Source organism: Salvelinus sp. IW2-2015, linkage group LG18 (assembly GCF_002910315.2).
Source record: "Salvelinus sp. IW2-2015 linkage group LG18, ASM291031v2, whole genome shotgun sequence".
Lineage (NCBI taxonomy): Eukaryota > Metazoa > Chordata > Actinopteri > Salmoniformes > Salmonidae > Salvelinus > Salvelinus sp. IW2-2015.
In genome coordinates, this window is record NC_036858.1 from 49,626,438 (window position 1) to 49,651,553 (window position 25,116).

Genomic DNA, 25,116 nt, shown 5'->3' on the forward strand with positions numbered 1-25,116 from the left:
ACTACCTGAGCCACTTGTGTGGGTTGTAGACTCCGTCTCATGCTACCACTAGAGTGAAAGCACCGCCAGCATTCAAAGTGACCAAAACATCAGCCAGGAAGCATAGGAACTGATGTTTTAAGGACATTACATCAAAGTTGGATCAGCCTGTAGTGTGGTTTTCCACTTTAATTTTGAGTGTGACTCCAAATCCAGACCTCCATGGGTTGATAAATTTGATTTCCATTGATCATTTTTGTCTGATTTTGTTGTCAGCACATTCAACTATGTAAAGAAAAAAGTATTTAATAAGAATATTTCATTCATTCAGATCTAGGATGTGTTATTTTAGTGTTCCCTTTATTTTTTTGAGCAGTGTATATTTCAGGAATAAGGCATCACTACACATACAAACGAAATACTTGCCCATCCTCACTCATCTCCTCCTCCTCATCATCATCTTTAACATTAGTTTGTGTCTATAGAACAGAGTTTCCTCTTATGAGAACTCATGTTCAGGAGAGGACAGTATAAAATGTAGTCAGGAGAGGATTGTTTATAAAAGAGTCCAGCGGGGTTTCAAAGTCACTGATGAAGTTTGTGTCTATAGAAGACAATTTCATGGCCAGGGGAGGATATTGTACATTATACAACATCCAGTGGCTTTTCTAAGGCTCTGATGAAGTCATTCATTCTTTATAACTGAGGTAATAAGGTGGTTTATGTGTGGACATGCGTGCTTCATTTTTCGCTTTTAGAGTCTCTTTCTCCCTGCCCTATCATATCACCAGTCTAAAGAAGCTTGTCTTATTTCATAGAATCCCTTCAAAGGCCAGCAGACACAAAGGTGTGTACTGAAGAGCAAATTCCTACTATGTTAGTCATTGTACCCAGTCCTTTTTGATTGTTCAAGAACATGATGTAGATTGAAATGACACACATACACCAAAACACACCAGCTTATTTCTTGGGTGGCAATAAATAAGCTGGTCATAAATATTTAAAAAACTAAAAGCATTGTATTTGAGACAAATCATTCACTAAACCCTAAACCTCAACAAAGTCTTCTAATGAATAATGTGGAAAATTAGCAAATTGAGTAGACTAAACTGCTTGGTGTAACCCTGGATTGTAAACTGTCATGGTCAGAACATATTGATACAACAAACGTTAGCTAAGATGGGGAGTGGTCTGTCCGTAATAAAGAGCTGCTCTGCTTTCTTGACATCGCTATCAACAAAACAAGTCCTACAGGCCCTAGGTTTGTCACACCTGGGCTAATGTCCAGTCATATGGCCAAGTGCTACAAAGGGGGACATAGGCAAATTACAATTGGCCCAGAACAGAGCAGAATGTCTGGCCCTTACATACAGTTGAAGTTGGAAGTTAACATACACCTTAGCCAAATACATTTAAACTCAGTTTTTCACAATTCCTGACATTTAATCCTAGTAAAAATTCCCTGTCTCAGGTCAGTTAGGATCACCAATTTATTTTAAGAATGTGAAATGTCAGAATAATAGTAGAGGAGATTTTATTTCAGCTTTTATTTCTTTCATCACATTCCTAGTGGGTCAGAAGTTTACTACACTCAATTAGTATTTGATAGCTTGCCTTTAAATTGTTTAACATGGGTCAAACGTTTCGGGTAGCCTTCCACAAATTCCACAATAAGTTGGGTGATTTTGGCCATTCCTCTGACAGGGCTGGTGTAACTGAGTCAGGTTTGTAGCCCTCCTTGCTCGCACACGCTTTTTTCAATTCTTCCCAAAATTTTCTATAGGTTGAGGTCGGGGCTTTGTGATAGCCACTCCAATACCTTGACTTGTTGTCCTAAGCATTTTGCCACAACTTTGGAAGTATGCTTGGGGTCATTGTCCATTTGGAAGACCCATTTGCGACCAAGCTTTAACTTCCTGACTGATGTCTTGAGATGTTGCTTCAATATATCCACATAATTTTCCTACCTCATGATGTCATCTATTTGTGAAGTGCACCAGTCCCTCCTGCAGCAAAGCACCCCCACAAATGATGCTGCCACCCTGTGCTTCACGGTTGGGATGGTGTTCTTGCAAGCCTCCCCCTTTTTCCTCCAAACATACCGATGGTCATTATGGCAAACATTTCTATTTTTGTTCATCAGACCAGAGGAACTTTCTCCAAAAAGTACGATCTTTGTCCCATGTGCAGTTGCAAACCGTAGTCTGGCTTTTTTATGGCGGTTTTGGAGCAGTGGTTCTCCCTTGCTGAGCGGCCTTTCGGTATGTCAATATAGGATCGTTTTACTGTGGTATAGATACTTTTGTAACCCGGTTTCCTCCAGCATCTTCACAAGGTCCTTTGCTATTGTTGTGGGATTGATTTGCACTTTTCGCACCAAAGTACGTTCATCGCTAGGAGACAGAATGCGTCTCCTTCCTGAGCGGTGTGATGGCTGCGTGGTCCCATGGTGTTTATACTTGCGTACTATTGTTTGTACAGATGAACGTGGTACCTTCAGGCATTTGGAAATTGCTCCCAAGAATGAACCAGACTTGTGGAGGTCTGATATCTTGGCTGATATCTTTTGATTTCCCCATGATGTCAAGCAAAGAGGCACTGAGTTTGAAGGTAGGCCCTGCAATACATCCACAGGTACACCTCCAATTGACTCAAATGATGACAATTAGCCTATCAGAAGCTTCTAAAGCCATGAAATCATTTTCTGGAATTTTCCAAGCTGTTTAAAGGCACAGTCAACTTAGTGTATGTACACTTCTGACGCACTGGAATTGTGATACAGTGAATTATAAGTGTAATAATCTGTCTGTAAACAACTGTTGGAAAAATTACTTGTGTCATACACGAAGTAGATGTCCTATCCGACTTGCCAAAACTAWAGTTTGTYAACAAGAAATKTGTRGAGTGGTTGAAAAATGAGTTTTAATGACTCCAACCTAAGTGTATGTTAACTTCCGACTTCAACTGTATACCTGGAGAGCCAGCATTGATAATATGCATGTCAATGTGTTTCAATTTGTGGGGAGTAGTGGACAAGTGCACACTTCAGGATGAAGGAGAGAATATTGGGATGAACCTGTGTCTTCACTGTGATGCTAATCATGATGTCACTGCACTATGATCAGACTGAGGTGGCAGCATTTACCATGAGTATTTATCTCCTCTAAAACAGCATCCATCTCGGCCTCCCGGGTGACGCAGTGGTCTAGGGCACTGCATCGCAGCGCTAGCTGCGCCACCAGAGATTCTGGGTTCGCGCCTAGGCTCTGTCGCAGCCGGCCGCGACCGGGAGGTCCGTGGGGCGACGCACAATTGGCCTAGCGTCGTCCGGGTTAGGGAGGGTTTGGCCGGTAGGGATATCCTTGTCTCATCGCGCACCAGCGACTCCTGTGGCGGGCCGGGCGCAGTGCGCGCTAACCAAGGGAGCCGGGTGCACGGTGTTTCCTCCGACACATTGGTGCGGCTGGCTTCCGGGTTGGAGGCGCGCTGTGTTAAGAAGCAGTGCGGCTTGGTTGGGTTGTGTTTCGGAGGACGCATGGCTTTCGACCTTCGTCTCTCCCGAGCCCGTACGGGAGTTGTAGCGATGAGACAAGATAGTAATAACTAGCAATTGGATACCAMGAAAATTGGGGAGAAAAGGGGGTTAAAATAAATTAAATAAATAAATAAACAGCATCCATCTCATATACACTAGAAACTTTTGAACGGTAGTGTACATTCAAAGAAAGAACAATTGTGTTGTTGGACAAACAGAGATACATAAACAAAGCCTTCGGTAGATGAAACAACGATGAGTCATAATCACATATGATCAGTCTCATGCTCTTTCTCGGTCTTACTCTGTCTCTCTTTCTCTGTCTCTCTGTCAGTCTTTTTCTAGCCCAGCAAATGAAGTATTCTCTTTGTAACATATTGAAGTATTCTCTTTTAAACATATCTGCTCTTTCCAAGTATTGTTACATTGTTACAGCAATTTTGTAAATGTAGAAAGAATGTGATAGTATTTCATCAGATGAGTCAAAACTCACGTAGCTTTCAGTATGCAGTATGACGGTGAGGAAGCAAAGCTAGCCAACAGAAATACACACGCACACACAAATACTCTCGCTCTCTCTTCTTTGTTTCTGATAGGTGTGAATGTCATTTCATCAAGCCAAGTCACCCACCATCTCAGATTGTTCTGAAATCGTTTCTGTAGTTATAAACCAACAAAAGTAGCATTCCTGAAACATTATTTTGTTGAAATATAATTTGATATCGGAGAAATTAAGCTAATTGATTGCACCCAAATTGGCCATTTTAATTTATAGGGTAAAAATAAAATCTTCAATAAATATAGTACCTAACATCTGATTTGGACCATAATTCTTCCTAACAATGGGTAATCCAATATAATGATCAAAGCCACTCACGGACACCCCACGCCAATCCCACCCCAACAACCAGTATACAGAATCAGTTCTATATGTTTGACAGGTAATATTGCGCTGCTGTTTGAAGTATTGCTACTTCAGTACTTTTAATACATTGCCTGTGAATCTGGTCAGTGTTTTCCTTAAGCACATAGAGTAGCCAGCCAAATAGAAAAAGTAGCCAGCTAGGAATCCCCGGACCGTGCCCGCCGGGTTAAGAATTTATTTATTGCCAAACGAGCTCCATTTTGGTGGCCTCTGGTACATTCTAATGCCTTGATTCCATCTGAAATAAACGGCCAAATTATTAAATACTTTATTGAGTTTACCTCTCAGATTTGAAAAATGTGTTGTATTGTGTTTACAATTTAAATAACTGAGAATGTATGAATTCAGTGTATTGCTAGTTTTTGGGATATCGTCTAGGCCTACACTACCGGTCAAAAGTTTTAGAACACCTACACATTCAAGGGTTTTTCTTTGTTTACTATTTTCTCATTGTAGAATAATAGTGAAGTCATCAAAACTATGAAATAACAGATATGGAATCGTGTAGTAACCAAAAAAAGTGTTAAATAAATCAAAATGTATTTTAAATGTGAGATTCTTCAAAGTAGCCACCCTTTGCCTTGATGACAGCTGTGCACACTCTTGTTATCCTGTCAACCAGCTTCACCTGGTAGCACGAGCTCCAGCAGGTATATTTCACTGGTCATCCCCAAAGCCAACACTTCCTTTGGCCGCCTTTCCTTACAGTTCTCTGCTGCCTATGACTGAAACGAATTACAAAAATCACTGAAGCTGGAGTCTTATCTACCTCTCTAACTTTAAGCATCAGCTGTCAGAGCAGCTTACCTGTACCTGCCCACAGCCAACCTGTAAATAGCACACCCAACTACCTCATCCCCATATTGTTATTTATCCTCTTGCTCTTTTGCGCCCCAGTATCTCTACTTGCACAGCTATTACTCCAGTGTTAACGCTAAATTGTAATTATTTTGCCTCTATGGCCTATTTTATTGCCTTACCTCCCTGCTCTTCTACATTTGCACACACTGTACATAGGTTTTTCTATTGTGTTATTGACTGTATGTTTGTTTATGTGTAACTCTGTGTTGTTTTTGTCGCACTGCTTTGCTTTATCTTGGCCAGGTCGCAGTTGTAAATGATAACTTGTTCTCAACTGGCCTACCTGGTTAAATAAAGTGAAATACATTTTCAAAAACCTGGAATGCTTTTCCAACGGTCTTGACGGAGTTCCCACATATGCTGAGCACTTGTTGACTGCTTTTCCTTCACTCTGCAGTCTGACTCACCTCAAACCATCTCAATTTAGTTGAGGTTGGGGGATTGTGGAGGCCAGGTCATCTGATGTAGCTCTCCATCACTCTCCTTCTTGGTCAAATAGCCCTTACACAGCCTGGAGGTGTGTTGTGTCATTGTCCTGTTGAAAAACAAATGATAGTCCCACTAAGCCCAAACCAGATGGGAGGGCGTATTGCTGCAGAATGCTGTGTTAGCCATGCTGGTTAAGTGTGCCTTGAATTCTAAATAAATCACTGACAGTGTCACCAGTAAAGCACCCCCACAACATATCACCTCCTCCATGCTTTACGGTGGGAACCACACATGTGGAGATCATCCGTTAACCCACACCTCATCTCACAAAGACATCGGTTGGAACCAAAAATCTCCAATTTGGACTCCAGACCAAAGGACACATTTCCACCGGTTTAATGTCCATTGCTCATGTTTCTTGGCCCAAGCAAATCTCTTCTTATTATTGGTGTCCTTTAGTAGTGGTTTCTTGGCAGAAATTCGACCATGGTCTGATTCACACAGTCTCTTCTGAACAGTTGATGTTAAGATGTCTGTTACTTGAACTCTGTGAAGCATTTATTTGGGCTTAACCCCCTTTTTCTCCCTCAGTTTCGTGGTATCCAATTGTTAGTAGTTACTGTCTTGTCTCATCGCTGCAACTCCCGTACGGACTCAGGAGAGGTGAAGGTCGAGAGCTATGCGTCCTCCGAAACACAACACAACACAACCAAGCCGCAGTGCTTCTTAACACAACGCGCATCCAACCCGGAAGCCAGTCGCACCAATGTGTCAGGGGAAACACCGTACACCTAGCGACCTGGTCAGCGTGCACTGTGCCCGGCCCGCCACAGCAGTCACTAGTGCTCAAGGATATCCCTGCCGGCCAAACCCTCCCTAACCCGGACGACGCAAGGCCAATTGTGTGCTGCCCCATGGACCTCCTGGTCACGGCCGGCTGCGACAGAGCCTGGGCTCGAACCCAGAGTCTCTGGTGGCACAGCTGGCCTCAGACCACTGCGCCACCCGGGAGGCCTGGGCTGCAATTTCTGAGGCTGGTAACTCTAATGAACTTATCCTCTGCAGCAGAGGTAACTCTGGGTCTTCCATTCCTGTGGCAGTCCTCATGAGAGCCAGTTTCATCATAGCGCTTGATGGTTTTTGCGACTGCACTTGTAGAAACGTTCAAAGTTCTTAATTCTCCGTATTGACTGACCTTCATGTCTTAAAGTAATGATGGACTGTCGTTTCTCTTTGCTTATTTGACCTGTTCTTGCCATAAAATGGGCTTGGTCTTTTACCAAATAGGGCTATCTTCTGTATACCCCCCTACCTTGTCGCAACAAAACTGATTGGTTCAAACGCATTAAGAAGGAAAGAAATTCCACAAATTCACTTTTAACAAGGCACACCTGTTAATTGAAATGCATTCCAGGTGACTGGTTGAGAGAATACCAAGAGTGTGCAAAACTGTCAAGGCAAAGGGTGGCTACTTTTGAATAATCTAAAATCTAAAATGTATTTTGATTTGTTTAACACTTTTTTTGGTTACTACATGATTCCATATATGTTATTTCATAGTTTTGATGTCTTCACTATTATTCTACAATGTAGAAAATAGTAAAAATAAAGAAAAACCTTTGAATGAGTAGGTGTTCTAAAACTTTTGACCAGTAGTGTATATGATCAGGACTATTTTCTTAGTAAGAGAATATTAAATCTTTTGAAAATATTTATTGAACCTGTTTTCTCTTGAGACTAAAGTATTTTACTGCAAGATATTAATTGCCACAATTGTTTGTTCTTCAAATAATGTATTTTATTCAAACAGAAAAAATTAAGTAAATAGCCCAAATTATCTTGAAWWWWWTTWATTAAAGATTACATTTAAAATCAAACAAATTGTGTGATGGGGACTTTTTCAAATGGAAAAATATGTCTCTAAAGTAAACAGAACAGATGGTCAGTTAAGTTCTGGGTCCATACGTGTTAAGAGAAGAGATAGAATGACATCAGTTCAATTAGTGAAAGAATTTCAACAAGCGTTTGCAACTCTTTGTGAATTTCAGTATGCTATTTATTTAAAAAAAAATACTTGTTTAACAACTGACCCACAGATTTCTTTTTAAAGAATCTTGTAAGAGTCTGCTGACTTCCACAGATTCCTTTTAATAGGCATTTTCTCAGCTATCTGCAATATGATTGAAGAATGAACAGGTGTTAAACATGGCCTTTGCTACACAGAAAGCAGCAGTTGACTACTCCATTGTCAACACTTTGATTAAATCACTATCTTTAAAAATACCATATAAGTATCATTAGCTTTTAATATGTTGTATCATATTTTGGACCCTAGTGAGGCTATCGAGCCATTAGCCTACCGATTGTTCCTGCAGTGAGGAGCATTCATCTTTTTTTTTCACCATCCTCAATTCGTCGGGGCAAGGTGTCGAAAGCGTTCCACAGGAATGCTGGCCCATGTTGACTCCAATGCTTCCCACAGTCTGAGAAACAAGGTCGATGAAGTCAATAACTTGCTTGTAACAGATGACATTCATGTTTTGAAACTCACTTAGATAATACCTTTGATGATACAGTGGTAGCATGGTTATAACATTTTACAGAAAAGACAGAAATGCCAACTGGGGCGGTGTTGTGGTCTATATATTTAGAACCACGTGCCTGTAAAGCTTAGAGACGATCTAATGTTTAATATTGTTGAAGTAATATGGCTACAGGTTCATCTTCCTCACCTAAAGCCCATTCTTGTGGGAAGCTGCTATAGACCACTAAGTGCTAACAGTGGATAATATGTGTGATATCTGGATAATATGTGTGAAATGCTTGATAATGTATGTGATATCAACAGAGAAGTATATTTTCTGGGTGATTTTAAATATTGACTGGCTCTCATCAAGCTGCACACTCAAGAAAAATACTTCCAACTGTAACCAGTTCCTCCAACCTGGTTCAGGTGGTCAGTCAACCTACCAGGGTATTTACAAACAGCACAGGAATGAAATCATCAACCTGTATTGATCACATCTTTACTAATGCTGCAGAAATTTGCTTTAAAGCAGTATCCAAATCCATAGGATGTAGTGATCACAATATAATAGCCGTATCTAGGAAAACCAAAGTTTCAAAGGATGGGCCTAATATAGTGTATAAGAGGTCATACAAGACATTTTGTAGGTGTAACGGATGTGAAATGGCTAGCTAGTTAGCGGGTACGCGCTAATAGCATTTCAATCGGTTACGTCACTTGCTCTGAGACCTGAAGTAGGGTTTCCCCTTGCTCTGCAAGGGCTTTTGTGGAGCGATGGGTAACGACGCTTCGTGGGTGTCAGTTGTTGATGTGTGCAGAGGGTCCCTGGTTCGCGCCCGTGTCGGGGCAAGGGGACGGTACTAAAGTTATACTGTTACATTGATGCTGTTGACCCGGATCACTGGTTGCTGCGGAAAAGGAGGAGGTTGAAAGGGGGGTGAGTGTAACGGATGTGAAATGGCTAGCTAGTTAGCGGGTACGCGCTAATAGCATTTCAATCGGTTACGTCACTTGCTCTGAGACCTGAAGTAGGGTTTCCCCTTGCTCTGCAAGGGCCGCGGCTTTTGTGGAGCGATGGGTAACGACGCTTCGTGGGTGTCAGTTGTTGATGTGTGCAGAGGGTCCCTGGTTCGCGCCCGTGTCGGGGCGAGGGGACGGTGCTAAAGTTATACTGTTACATAGGGATTCATATGTTGATGATGTGAAGTATATTTGCTGGTCTGTGGTGTGTAATGAGGAGCATCCAGACGCTGCACTTGACATATTTATGAAATTACTTATTCCAGTTAATAATAAGCACGCACCCATTAAGAAAATTACTGTAAAAACTGTTAAATCCCATTGGATTGATGAGGAATTGAAAAATTGTATGTTTAAGAGGGATGAGACAAAAGGTATGGCAAATAAGTCTGGCAGCCCAACTGATTGGCAAACGTACTGCAAATTAAGAAATCATGTGATTAAGCTAAATAAAAATAAACTATACTATGAAACAAAGATGAATGATAGTAAAAATCTTTGGAGCACCTGTTGGGGGAAAAAAACAACTCGAAGCCATCATTCATTGAATCAGATGGCTCATTTATCGCAAAACCCACTGATATTGCCAACTATTTTAATTACTTTTTCATTGGCATGATAAACAAACTTAGGGATGACATGCCAGCAACAAATGCTGACACTACACATCCAAGTATATCTGACCAAATTATGAAAGACAAGAATTGTACTTTTGAATTCTGTAAAGTCAGTGTGGAAGAGGTGAAAAAATGTATTGTTGTCTATCAATAATGACAAGCCACCWGGGTCTGACAATCTGGATGGAAAATTACTGAGGATAATAGCGGACRATATTTCCACATCTTCAATTTAATCCTACTGGAAAGTGTGTTCCCTCAGGCCTGAAGGGAAGCTAAAGTCATTCCGCTACCCAAGAATAGTAACGCCCCCTTTACTGGTTCAAATAGCCGACCAATCAGCCTGTTACCAACCCTTAGTAAACTTTTGGAAAAAATTGTGTTTGACCAGATTGAAACCTTTATTTAACTAGGTAAGTCAGTTAAGAACAAATTCTTATTTACATCGTCGGCCTACCCCGGCCAAACTCGGACGACGCTGGGCCAATTGTGCGCCACAAAGAGGGACTTGGGAAAATTGCAGGTGGCTCAGAACAGGGCAGCACGGCTGGCCCTTAAAAGTACACAGCTGTCTGTTTAAAATACTAGCACACAGCTCGGACACCCATGCATACCCCACAAGACATGCCACCAGAGGTCTCTTCACATACGCACTATACACACACGTACACATAGATTTTGCATTGTATATATGTGGTAGTGGAGTATGGGCCTGAGGGCACACACTTAGTGTGTTATGAATTCTGTAATGAATGTATTATAATATTTTCTTTATTGTTTAACTGCCTTAATTTTGTCAGACCCCAGGAAGAGTAGCGGCTACCTTGGTTCTTGACACACTCAAACCGGTGTGCCTGGCATGTACTACCATACCCCGTTAAAGGCACTTAAATATTTTGTCTTGCCCATTCACACTCTGAATGGCACACATACGCAATCCATGTCTCAATTGTCTCAAGGCAAAAAAATACTTATTTAGCCTGTCTCCTCCCCTTAATTTACACTGATTTGAAGTGGATTTAACAAGTGACATCAATACGGGACTATTATTTTCATCATGAGCAAAAGGTATTGGTTTCCTACCAAAGTTGCAAAGAAAATGTTGTGAAACATTGTAACAAACACAAGAGACCAGCAAAATGGATAAAAGGGTGTGGTGGCAGTAGCAGGAACAGCGGCATCTAGTGGGCAACATATGGTACGTTCACACTAATTTACGGTAAATAAGGCAAGTGACTTCAATGGTAGATTTTTCTGAACGGGAAAAAAACATCACCAGATTCACAGGGAATACATTACAAAGGATGAAGAATCAATACTCCAAGCAGCAGCTCCATACTACTTGTTAAACATAGATAACTGATACTGTATACTGGTTGTTTAGGGTGGAATCTGCGTGGAGGGGTCTTTGGGTGGCTATTGATAATTCTGTTGGATTCCCCATGTCTTACTCATTCAGCTTAGCTTAATTTCTCAGAGATCAAATTATATTTCAACAAGGTAATGTTTCAGGAATGCTAATCTTAAATGTTTCTAACAACAGAAACAATTTCTTTATTGTGCATTTTGAGGTGGAATGACTCAGGCCTGTAATGCAATGGATGTAATACAGTCCAGTATTAGTGTTGTTCTGGTTTACCTTCTGTCTTCTAACTCAATCTAACCATGCCCTGCTCTGAGCTGCACTATGTCTGCCTCTCTACTGTTCCCTACAGTAACTCAATCTATCCCTGCTGTGCTCTGTGCTCCACTATGTCTGTCTATCAGCCTCCATAGGGAGAATGAATATTGATGCTCTGGAATAGCTTCTCTCTCTCTGTGGAGGATGTCAGACCTTGCTGTGCCTGCAGTGTAAAGAACTCTGTGGTGGTTGGAATGTAGGCTGTTTGCAAAGCCCCTCTGAAGCACACAACAGAGATAGGAGCTAGGCGGTGGCTGATGGCACTAGGTAGTTGGTTGCATTTTTATTTTTATATAGCGCTTTTGACAAAGCCTCAAAGCACTTCACATTAGGCCTATATGGGGATAACTCATCCCATTCCACAGCTGACATTTTGTGCCAGAACACTTACCACACATGGTGGCTGAGCTGAATGGTATTGGTACGCAATGAAACTGGAAACAGTTGACAACCCCGATATATCACCTTGGCAGAAGTGCCGGCTCAGCTGGAATGGATCGGGAGTATTATCTCTTTTTGATGATGTACTGTACCTTACCATTCGCTGGTTGATGATGTACTGTACCTTACCATTCTCTGGTTGATGATGTACTGTACCTTACCATTCTCTGGTTGATGATGTACTGTACCTTACCATTCTCTGGTTGATGATGTCATGTACTGTACCTTACCATTCTCTGGTTGATGATGTCATTACGGCCATTGTGGTCCTTCAAGGGCTCAGGCTGCCTGTTTTGTCGCCCTGAAGTAGCAGTTCCCGCTTTACACAGGAGGCCTTTTCATTCGTCATGGATGTGTAGATTTATACAGCAGTTCTGTTTTGAAAGATAATTTCACGGGTGGACGCTTAATTTATGTATCATGTAGGTGTACATTTGATTTAACATACCTTTTATCCAGGTTGGCTCATTAAAATACATTTGAAATAGATGTAATACATTTTTCACAACAGATCTGGAGACTTGATAAACAGCATAGTACTGTCTTTGAATTTAAATCCATAAGGGAAAGATTTATTCAAGACCTTGCTCATGGCTGCAATGAAATCACTGTTGACTGGAACTACCAGAGCTAGAGCTTTATACAGGTTCCATTCTTACAGGCCTCTACGGAGAAACATTCCTATTATAATGAAAGTACAAGGGCCTGCAGCAGAGAAAGAACTGGGTTGTATACACCGAGGCCAGGTTTAGATCTCACAGGTGGAAAGGTTGCGTCAATGTTTGTAATCAGTTTATCAATGGTTTCGTAAAAACAATTCACCTCAGCAGAATAATCAGTTAGAATTTTCTGACTGTTTTCCCACAGACCATTTTAGTTCCATTTTTCCCAGACACAGACAGTAGATGTGGGATGTTCGGAAAGCATAACACGCACGCACACACAACGGGACTTTATGAAGAGTGTAAACAGAGGTGGTATTCAGTTATTGTCACAACCAGCCTGTATTGCCTTTTGATGAAAGTTTGTTATCTGAAGATATTCTGGACTGAACTGTGTGTCCCTTCACACAGTTCAGTTTGTGTTTGACCATCAATAAGGTTTACAGGCTGACACACGTGTCCAATACCAGTCGGTGGTATCATTGGAAACTTATAATGAAAGATGTGTGATTGTTATTACTGTACTCCAAATTATACCTGTGTCTATTATGATATTATAAAAATGTATCTGTAAGGTTCGTTGACTCCAGTGAGCTAACGATTAGTGAGATAACACACTCTTTATTCATTTATTAATTCTGTTGTTGTGGATATGATGAGGGGAGAGGAGGGAGAGAGAGTTTTGAGGCTATAAAATGTTTATTTACATTGTTTACAACATTGGAGTAAAACAAGCTTATATTTTAGGTTCTGATTGGGTCTGACAGTTGAACGAACTCATGAGGCATTTATAACTTATATTCTTTAAGAATCAATGGGTTAGTGGTGCGGTCAGCTGTTTTTCCACCCGCACCCGCCTGCAATTGCTAATAACTCATCCACAACCCAGGGGCGAAAATCTGATATCAACCTTGGAGGGGACAATTACATTACATTTTCTCAAGAGCAATTCCTGAGGGGGACACCAAAAGTAGTGCTGTAACACATARYMTACRTTKWAMWWWKTKMAAYGTAKRYTGAGGAACCATAATTCCTACAACTGAATAATTGATAGGTACAGTAGTTAACTGAAGGGTTTAACCAACTTGTTCAAATGTTTAAATCATTATAATACTACTACTAATAATAGTTATAGCAGTGCTCCTTACCAGTCCAGTATGTATGCAGGTATTCGTACTTACAACCAGCAATATCAAGAAAGGCCAGTAGGTAGCAATGGTACTGTACACTGTGTGGGTGCAGTTTTCATAAATACAATGAACATGGTGTGATCTCATCTAAAATAATCTCCATTGAGAACCATCACAAAGTTRGTCTCCGTATTGAATTGACCTTTTAATTTKACTTTTTCTGATACATTTATATAGTCATTAAATGTGCCACTGGCCTGAGTCTACTACAATATCTTTACAAGAACAAAAAGCTTAAAATAAGTACAGTTCTAAAAGCAAAATAACTACTTCAATAAAAAAAACAAATAAATCAAACWAAATATCCTTCAGTCAGTGTCTCAACTCTTCAAACAGCAGCTATGGACAAGTATGTCGCACAAAGTATGCAATTTTAAATAAAATAACATGAAATAAATAATTTGTAAGTGTACTGTCGTGTACTGTCATGTACTAAAAACTACTCTCCTCTAGGCTGCWTAGTACCCGCTCATACTGCCCTAGCACAGCTCTAATAGCAGTATTCCGCACAGTCCACCTTGTTGGACATAGGGGTTTCCGGGTGGGCAGATGTGTTTCTTTGGACGTGGCAATTGATTCAAACATGCTCTTAAACTTTCCTGACTGGCCATAGAGGACACCTAACTGATGGACCCAAGAAAGGGAATCCCGGATCAGTGGGGAGGCTGAGCAGCCAGCCTGTGTAATCAGATTTACACAGTGTGCTCCACAATGGACATAGAGGGCTAATGTTATTAAATATATTAGAACAGTGATAAAATTATAAACTACAATATAAAGAAAAAATTAATATAAATAGCTGCGCCTCCACAATGTGCCTGTGCACTGTGTATTCCTGCACACTGTTTGAGCATCCATCGATAACTCTGGCCCACCAGCCAGACAGGGCAAATTGGCCTCAACAAACATTTCATTGCCACTTCGCAATGCCTCGCCTGGCTCCGACAGGCTGTATAAGCCAAAATCCTCTGATGGGACAAATGGTCATTGGTCCATAATCAAAAAGAACTCTCCTGTCAGCACAGAGAATCTTGAGTACCATCACAATTAATATAAAATTGTACAATCGAAAAGATCTAATCTCAGCTGCAATGCCTCGAATGATTGTATGGCCAATGATGTTCAGTAATCATTCTGTGCTTTGGGGCCTCTGAAACGTCAACACTCTGTTGCAAGAGTTTGCGGTTCAAAATTGGTGGGTGTGGGTATATGGTTTTTTGCCATCACTGATGGTAACTGACAATGCTGTGCCACTGTCCCCTATACGTGGCTTGGCAAAGTGACACGCTGGCTGCCAAGGCGTGAATTCTTCTCTGAACTGTCTCTCCCTGGCTCTTTCCTTTCACCACCTATCAGACTCAGTCTGTCTCCTAGAAAAGAAATAAGTGTGTTGCTTCTAACTACGGTACCATAACTACAAACATTATGCCAACACATACTCATTGCATAAACAAATCTTAGTTAGTCTCAGTTTAAGTTGAGAGCGGGGTATCCATGCATTTTCCAATTATGTCCCTATTTTACAAGTAAAAAAAATTGAGAACTTTTCATATGTTGCCAAAAACAAAGACTACACAAACTTACTGAGACTCACCTGTCTCTGCCAGTCTGTCCTGCTATCTTGTCCCCAGCTCTGCTGTCTGTGTGCCATCTGTGCCTGCCTGCCTAATGACATCATTGTGAACATTCCATTAGCATTTCACTTCTTTCTTATGAACATTTTATCAACTCGTCTTTGAGATATTAGGCTCTAGAGTTCTTAACTTTGCTTTTTGTGTCATAAAAAAATACTCTGATGTCCGTCTTTTCTATTTTTTCTGCATTTTTCTACACTGGCTGCTGCCGTCTACTGCAGCACATCACACATTACACAACATATGCCATAACTTTATCTAATTTTTAATATATGTTTGATAGCGCTTGCTTCAACAATAGCTGAATTTGTAAAGCTAGCGAGCACCAACCACGTTTCTGTGGTGTTTGCATAATCTTAAAAAAAAAAAGGTAAATAAAATAAATGTAAAAACGTTCACTAGCGGACAATTTAGCTTTGCAACGAGACAATTAAATATATTTAAGACAAGAGGTAATAGATAGTGTAGTTCTGTTTCAGTTTGGACTTCAGTTTAACGCTAACCTTAACACAGGACTTTGAAAGCACTACAGCTCAATGCTGACTTGGAATAAACTGACGATAGCAAAGATTCCATCTTTGACGACGCCACATTAATGGAGATAGGTCTCAGCTAGCTTGCTAGTTATGTGCTTTAGTTTGGCGCTAGCTCTGCAAATTCAGCTAGTTGTGAACCCTGCCAACATAAAAAGTAAACATGCTATGGCTGCGATTGACTGGATTAACCTCACGTCATTACGTACATGTGCCTTCACAGTAGATACGAACCTCTATACTTGCCAGCTAAAGAACTGCAGGTGGATCAAACCATTGTGAGGCAAAGGGCGGGTCCGAATCTTTTGAATTAAAAAGGCGCTATTGAAGTGTCTATAACACACAACTGCTTTCATTGCGTATTATTAATATTATTGAAATTACATAGTTATGTTTACAGTGATAGATTGGGGGGGACAAATCATATTTTCCCCAGGATGGGGGGGTCGTGTCCCCCCCGTCCCCCCTGGGATTTCCGCCTATGCCACAACCGCACAACCTATATGTGAAAAAGAGAAAATATGAGGCCTGCACCAGGTCCTAACCCGCTAATATAGAAAATGTGCTGTAGGCTACAGTTCGAGACGGCAGAAATATTTTTTGTCAGGGGGTGCAGGATTTCTTTGGGCCTGATTTAGATACTTTTGGTCATGTAGTGTATGTAGACACCTGCTCGTCGAACATCTCATTACAAAATCATGGGCATTAATATGGAGTTGGTCCCCCCTTTTCTGCTATAACAGCCTCCACTCTTCTGGGAGGACTTTCCCCTAGATGTTGGAACATTGCTGCGGAGACTTGCTTACATTCAGCCACAAGAGCATTAGTGAGGTCGGGCACTGATGTTGGCCGATTAGGCCTGGCCTCGCAGTGGGCGTTCCAATTCATCCCAAAGGTGTTAGACAGGGTTGAGGTCATGGCTCTGTGTAGGCCAGTCATGTTCTTCCACACCGATCTCGACAAACCATTTCTGTATGGACCTCGCTTTGTGCACGGGGCATCATTGTCATGCTGAAACAGGAAAAGGCCTTCCCCAAACCTTCGTCACAAAATTGGAAGCACAGAATCGTCTTGAATGTCATTGTATGCTGTAGCGTTAAGATTTCCCTTCACTGGAACTAAAGGGACTAGCCCGAACCATAAAAAATGGCCCCAGACCATTATTCCTCCTCCACTAAATTTTACAGTTGGTACTATGCATTGGGGCAGGTAGCATTTTCCTGGCATCCGCCAAACCCAGATTCGTCCGTCGGACTGCCAGATGGTGAAGCATGATTCATCACTCCAGAGAACGCGTTTCCACTGCTCCAGAGTCCAATGGCGGCGAACTTGTCAATCACTTATTAAAAATAGTTTTTTTCACCAAACCTTTAACCTAAATCCAATGACATGGTGACAGCTCAACCAAATGTAAAAAGAAACGAAATAAAATAACATTTTATTGGTCATATACACATACATATTTTGGGGCGGCAGGTAGCCTACTGGTTAGAGCGTTGGGCCAGTAACCGAAAGGTTGCTAGATCGAATCCCTGAGCTGACAAGGTAAACATCTGTCATTCTGCCTCTGAACAAGGCAAGGTCGTCATTGTAAATAAGAATTTGTTCTAAACTGACTTGCCTAATAAAAATAAATGTTAAATGAAGATATACATGTGTTTAGGAGATGTAATTGCGGGTGTAGCTAAATCCTTGCGCTTCTAGCTCCGACAGTGCAATAATATCTAACAATTCCACAACATATACCCAATACACACAAATCTAGTAAAGGAATGGAATTAAGAATATAAAAATAGATGGACGATGGGTAAATTATGAGATGAGATGGGTAAATTATTAAAGGTTCTAGTGTTCTATTTATTAAAGTGGCCAGTGATTTTAAGTCTATGTACAGTGGGCCATTGTGGAGAGGTTGGAGTCTGTTTGATTGAGTGTGTGGACAGGTGTCTTTTATACAGGTAACGAGTTCAAACAGGTGCAGTTAATACAGGTAATGAGTGGAGAACAGGAGGGCTTCTTAAAGAAAAACTAACAGGTCTGTGAGAGCCGGAATTCTTACTGGTTGGTAGGTGATCAAATACTTATGTCATGCAATAAAATGCAAATTAATTACTTAAAAATCATACAATGTGATTTTCTGGATTTTTGTTTTAGATTCCGTCTCTCACAGTTGAAGTGTACCTATGATAAAAATTACAGACCTCTACATGCTTTGTAAGTAGGAAAACCTGCAAAATCATCAGTGTATCAAATACTTGTTCTCCCCACTGTATATAGACAGCAGCCTTTATGTGCTAGTGATGGCTATTTAACAGTCTGATGGTCTTGAGACAGAAGCTATTTTTCCGTCTCTCTGTCTCAGCTTTGATTCACCTGTACTGACCTTACCTTCTGGATGATAGCGGGGTGAACAGGCAGTGGCTCGGGTGGTTGTTGTCCTTGATGATCCTTTTGGCATTTCTGTGACATTGGGTGCTGTCGGTGTCCTGGAGGGCAGGTAGTTTGTTGGGCAGACCGGTGATGCGTTGGGCAGACCGCACTACCCTCTGGAGAGTCGTGTGGTTGCGGACGGTGCATTGGCTGTATCAAGCGCTGATACAGCCCGACAGGATGCTCTCGATTGTGCATCTGTAAAAGTTTGTGAGGATTTTAGGTGTTGCGCCTTCTTCACCACACTGTCTGTCTGAGTTGACCATTTTTGGTCAGTTTGTCCGTGATGTGTACGCCGAGCAACTTGAAGCTTTCCACCTTCTCCACTACGGTCCCGTCGATGTGGATGGGGGGGTGCTCCCTCTGCTGTTTCCTGAAGTCCACGATCATCTCCTTTGTTTTGTTGACGTGGAGTGAGAGGTTGTTTTCTTGGCACCACACTCCCTGAGCCCTCACCTCCTCCCTGTAGGCTGTCTCATCATTGTTGGTAATCAAGCCTACTACTGTTGTCATCCGCAAACTTGATGATTGAGTTGGATGCGTGCTTGGCCACGCAGTCATGGGTGAACAGGGAGTACAGGAGGGGACTGAGCATGCACCCTTGTGGGGCCCCAGTGTTGAGGATCAGCGGGGTGGAGGTGTGGTTTCCTACCTTCACCACCTGGGGTGAAATGACGTCTGTGCCAAGTGGGAATGGTGTATGAATCATTAGACTCAAGCAGTGTGGGTGACTGTGCGTGCTGACAGAAATCAGAGCCCACTCGCACTCTCTTTTGTGTGTTTCAGCATGTTATTGTAAAACCGAACAAGCCTCCAGTCATAATGACCTCTGTAGCTGGTGCCATGGCAACAAGGTTAATTTCTGACCGATCAGACCTTTTCAGGAAGTTATTGATTGGCCAGATGGTTACCGAAACAGTGATGGCCCAGACATATACAGTATCATTGATTGTCCAGAATGTAAATGTAACCCACATGGAGTTGAAATATTTAGTACAATCTCTATTTTAGGCCCCACCTACAGGCCTAAAGATTAGTTTAGAACCAGGCTTACTTCTGTAAAGGCTTCAGTCCTCTGCTTGTTCAGTTGGCTATATTGGTGAAGTAATAGCTACAGTATATTGATTAAGGCCTGTTCTTTTGCAGATAATTCAAATTGTATGAGTACATTATCTTTCTAGCAGATTCTGTTCAACTATAAATTGTTATCTAGTGATAAGCAAGCGATATGTGAAGTAGGGCTAGGGCCAACACGTGTGTGTATATCTCATAATGCTGCTGGGGTCTACAGCGGTCCAAACAGAGGTGAAACAAAATGGCAGTACTGCCTACAAACACATGACCTTGTCCCTGTATCTGCATAAAGCCTGGCTTTGTGTGTGTGTGTTAGTGTGTGTGTGTGTGTGTGTGTGTGTGTAGGATGGTGAAGGCTGGGTCAGTGTCCATGTAGCACTAGTGTGTAGGGGAAACAGTGGTTTGTGCAGACATTTCTCTGGACTCACTGTCTCACACTGGAGATAAGCTCATAAGCAATTGCATGTTGGAGGTCTCTCTTTCACTGTCTATCTTTTTCTTTCTCTCTATCCCTCTCCATCTCTCCACCCTCCTTCACTCTGCCCCATCTCTCTTTCTCTGTCCCCCTCTCTCCTGCTCTCCTTCTCTCTCATTACATAATGGAAAGCCTTTCCTTAATGGAAAGCCCTGGTATGTAATTCATCTGTCTGTGATGGTATCAGGTCCCCTTGATAGTCTCCCTGTGTCTTGTCCTCACTGTCTATAATGTCCCTGGGATCTGAGGGAGAGATTACCAGAAACCCCTATAGTCCCCTGAGATATCCCTAACCTTTACTGAGAGAGAACCCACCCCTACTTCCAGACAGCACTAGATTAGTGATGCATCAATACCCCTCATCCTCACCATCTTCCTGTCTTCTACCTCTTCCCTCCCTCCCTGTTGTTGTGTTATCATGGTGCTGCACTTTGTGACAACTACTGTTGTCAAAAGGGGTATATAAAATACATTTGATTTGATTGACCGTGGTTCAGCCTTCACAGCACAAGGCAATGTTTATTGAACTTACAGAAGGCAGAAAATGTTATCCCAAACTAAATATTATTATTTGTGTTTACCCTTTATTTAATTTGGCAAGTTAGTTAAGAACAAATTCTTATTATAAGTGTTGATATTAGTTGGTAGGGGTCTTGAATTCAACATGATTGTGTTTTGATGTTTTTATAATACCCTTTAAGACTTTTTCTGGGTGATGTTTAGTGCTCATGGGTCCTTTAACATGGAAATGACCTCTGTGGTGGACATTGTTATATACATATCGTTCTATTTGTCGTCATCGCATCAATTCAGGCAATTTATCGCAATCTAGATTTTTGTCCGTATCACCCAGCTCTAATTCAGACCTTCGTCAATGTGGACAGTCAGTGTGTTATGTTCTATTCAGACCGTGGTTCATTCTCTCCCTCTCGATCAATGTGCTATTATTCTATTTTCAGACAATAGTTTTTATAGACTTCACAGCATGGGCTGTTCYGACTCTTTTCTCTGTCAATGTGTTATCATCACTCTGATTAGCCACCCACAGTTCCAGAACCAGACCAGTCATACTGTTGGAGGAAAGAAAAGAAAATGTCTACAAAAAATAAATGCATATCTTGTGAAAATAAATGTGAGTAGTGTTATTTATGTGCTGTATGTCTAAACCTGTATCTCCTCTTTCTACTTATTCTCCTCTCCAGAGCAGTGTAGCCTGGGAGTAGTGATTCAGCCCGCCATGCCAGCGAGACAGGAAGTGTGTGTGTGAGCCCGACCAGTCCGGTGGGCTGCGCGGGGATGAACATGCCACTGCACCAGATCTCTGTCATCCCCCGTGATGTCACTTCCTCCCGGGTCAGCGGCAGTGGAAAGTCCAAGGACAAGGACAAACAGGTAGGGTCAAAGATCATGGTCTTCTAGTGGGGTGTTTTGGAGGGGGACACCGTTTGGTATGACATGCTTTTTGGCAGGATGACACACTTTCTTAAACAGACTAATGGCAAGATCCATTGTGGCCCACACCTTGTCATGTTTTAATACCGGTTTGGTGTAACTGTGATTCCAGGAACTCCACGAAGACAGATTGGGGTGTGTGCGTGTGTGTGAGTAGAGAACAGATCACAGTAAAGTTCCCACTGCTAAGCTGAAGTGGTTTAATATAGAGAAGCTTTCAGTTTGTGGACGGTTTTGTGCTACTATGCTGAGTTGGACAATCACAGTAGGATGTGTGTAGTGTGTTGCTTGCCATTTTGTGGACGGTACTACGCAGCGCACAGACCCCCTCGCTCACTCAACTTTATGGAGATACATTGAGTTTTCTTGTAGGCCTTTTTTTGCGGGGAAACTGTGAAGCCAGCTGTGGAGCCTATTTCCTGTTTCTGTTTATGAGTCTTTTATTGAAGAATGTGAAACAATTTTGTGTCTGTTAGCTGCTTTTCATTAAATCAAGCATAGCTGTTCTTAATATGGCCTAAAATACATGTGTTCATATGGGCAGAAATGATCTACAGGCTATAGCATACTGAATTTTGTTCAGTAATGAAAATAAAACATTTTAATGCAGAAAAAATGGATCTGGTAAAAAGCCAACATTTGGAGGTTTCAATAAAAATAAATACTCTGTCACATGACTAAAGAAATGGAAACATTGTGATTTTAGAGACACAAAGTAACAATAGCCTATGATTAAAGGGTTAGTCTATAATGGGCTCTCACTATCATTATCATTATTCACATCGTTCCAATTCAATCAGCTTTGGTATTGACATCAGTGAGCAGGCTTTCAGAGAGAGGAGAGACACATGGGTAGGCCTACCTACTGAAAGCAAAAATTATAATGAAATTCAGACCACAGAAATCCAATGTTTATATAAAATATCTGCCTTTTACCCTACATTTAACAGTCTAATAAGTCAATTTAATATAGGAAAACATCACAAAATCCATTTGGCCTGTGTCGTTTCATTGAGTCTCATTATGATATGGAAAACGTAGCCTATTTCAAAACAACAGAATACCATATTTTGAGTTTACTGTATAGGCCATTATATAAAATATTAATCCGAGGTACAACTTTAAGGCAAAGACATCTTTTAAAACTTTTTTGATATTCACCTCATGTCTTTATAATTTGAATGAAAATCTAGTCTATTTTGTTTTGAAATCACTAACGTTATTTGTCCATCTCTCCAATTTGTTCCCACTTTCAATCAATAAATATGCATGAGAAATTCACAAGACTATAACATTGGAATGTTGTAAACCACCCAACCCTGGCTTGAGGACACTTCGGTGAAGCCATTGAATAAAATGCATTACAAGAAAATAAAGCTCTTTTGCTTTTGAACCTGTTTAAAAATGCTATAGGCCAACATTTTTACCCTGTATAGTTTGGACTATCCTTTTCGTAACGTATGAGACATTCTAGAAAAACCTTGCGTGCTATCACAACAGCTGTTCACTTTACTGTCATTCTGGAAATCATTTTCTGAATCAGATGATGATTTGTTGAAACGAGGTTCAAGTTCGATGTCTAATTTCACAGATAAATGCTTACTGTATTGATAGGCAAACAACACTGCCATTAATACAAGGATCGAAAAGTGTTTTATTTCAGCACGATTTTGGACAAGTAAAATGTTTTAGAATGTATTGACATTTTACATTTCCATGAGGCCCAAAATACAGATCTAGTTTTAGGAGGTCATACTTAAATGTAAAATAATAATATGCACACAAATTAAAGAAAACTATTTTACATGCTTAACGGAGTCGGTGCAGCCAGCTGGTTTCTTCACGCATCGCGCCGACAGAAACAAACATCTTTCTGGTAAAAAGAGGGGCGGGGGGGTATGCCTTATGATTAACGAGACGTGGTGTGATCATAACAACATACAGGAACTCAAGTCATTCTGTTCACCTGATTTAGAATTCCTCACAATCAAATGTCGCCCGCATTATCTACCAAGGGAATTCTCTTAGATTATAATCACAGCCGTATATATTCTCCCCCAAGCAGACACATCGATGGCCCTGAACGAACTTTATCTGACTCTTTGTAAACTGGAAACCACACACCCTGAGGCTGCATTCATCGTAGCTGGGGATTTTAACAAGGCTAATCTGAAAACAAAACTCCCTAAATTCTATCAGCATATCGATTGTGCTACCAGGGCTGGTAAAACCTTGGATCATTGTTATACTAACTTCCGCGACGCATATAAGGCCCTCCCCCGCCCTCCTTTCGGAAAAGCTAACCACGACTCCATTTTGTTGCTTCCAGCCTACAAACAGAAACTAAAACAGCAAGCTCCCGCGCTCAGGTCTGTTCAACGCTTCAGACGACGCAATCGCAACCACACTGCACACTGCCCTAACCCATCTGGACAAGAGGAATACCTATGTGAGAATGCTGTTCATCGACTACAGCTCAGCATTTAACATCATAGTACCCTCCAAACTCGTCATCAAGCTCGAGACCATGGGTCTCGACCCCGCCCTGTGCAACTGGGTCCTGGACTTCCTGACGGGCCGCCCCCAGGTGGTGAGGGTAGGAAACAACATCTCAACACCGCTGATCCTCAACACTGGGGCCCTACAAGGGTGCGTTCTGAGCCCTCTCCTGTACTCCCTGTTCACCCACGACTGCGTGGCCATGCACGCCTCCAACTCAATCATCAAGTTTGCGGACGACACTACAGTGGTAGGCTTGATTACCAACAACGACGAGACGGCCTACAGGGAGGAGGTGAGGGCCTCGGAGTGTGGTGTCAGGAAAATAACCTCACACTCAACGTCAACAAAACAAAGGAGATGATTGTGGACTTCAGGAACAGCAGAGGGAGCACCCCCCTATCCACATCGACGGGACAGTAGTGGAGAGGTGGAAAGTTTTAAGTTCCTCGGTGTACACATCACGGACAAACTGAATTGGTCCACCCACACAGACAGCGTTGTGAAGAAGGCGCAGCAGCGCCTCTTCAACCTCAGGAGGCTGAAGAAATTTGGCTTGTCACAAAAGCACTCACAAACTTCTACAGATGCACAATCGAGAGCATCCTGTCGGGCTGTATCACCGCCTGGTACGGCAACTGCTCCGCCCACAACCGTAAGGCTCTCCAGAGGGTAGTGAGGTCTGCACATCGCATCACCGGGGCAAACTACCTGCCCTCCAGGACACCTACACCACCCAATGTCACAGGAAGGCCATAAAGATCATCAAGGACAACAACCACCCGAGCCACTGCCTGTTCACCCCGCTATCATCCAGAAGGCGAGATCAGTACAGGTGCATCAAAACAGAAGCTGTTTTTCAGTCTCTCGGTCCCTATCTCAAGGCCATCAGACTGTTAAACAGCCACCACTAACATTTAGTGGCCGCTGCCAACATACTGACTCAACTCCAGCCACTATAATAATGGGAATTGATGGAAATTTATGTAAAAATGTATCACTAGCCACTTTAAACAATGCCACTTAATATAATGTTTACATACCCTACATTACTCATCTCATATGTATATACTGTACTCTATATCATCTACTGCATCTTACCATCTTTATGTAATACATGTATCACTAGCCACTTTAAACTATGCCACTTAT

The 25,116-nt window shown here is 41.7% G+C and overlaps 1 protein-coding gene across 1 annotated transcript in view; it reads left to right on the forward strand.

Moving 5' to 3' along the window:
* The window catches only part of marchf8 (membrane-associated ring finger (C3HC4) 8), a 137,408-nt gene that overhangs the window by 12,424 nt on the left and 99,868 nt on the right, over positions 1-25,116 (forward strand). Inside the window, 1 exon segment of the mRNA XM_070448565.1 lies at positions 21,216-21,405. Coding sequence (XP_070304666.1) covers positions 21,310-21,405 — 96 coding nt within the window. The 5' untranslated portion in view covers positions 21,216-21,309.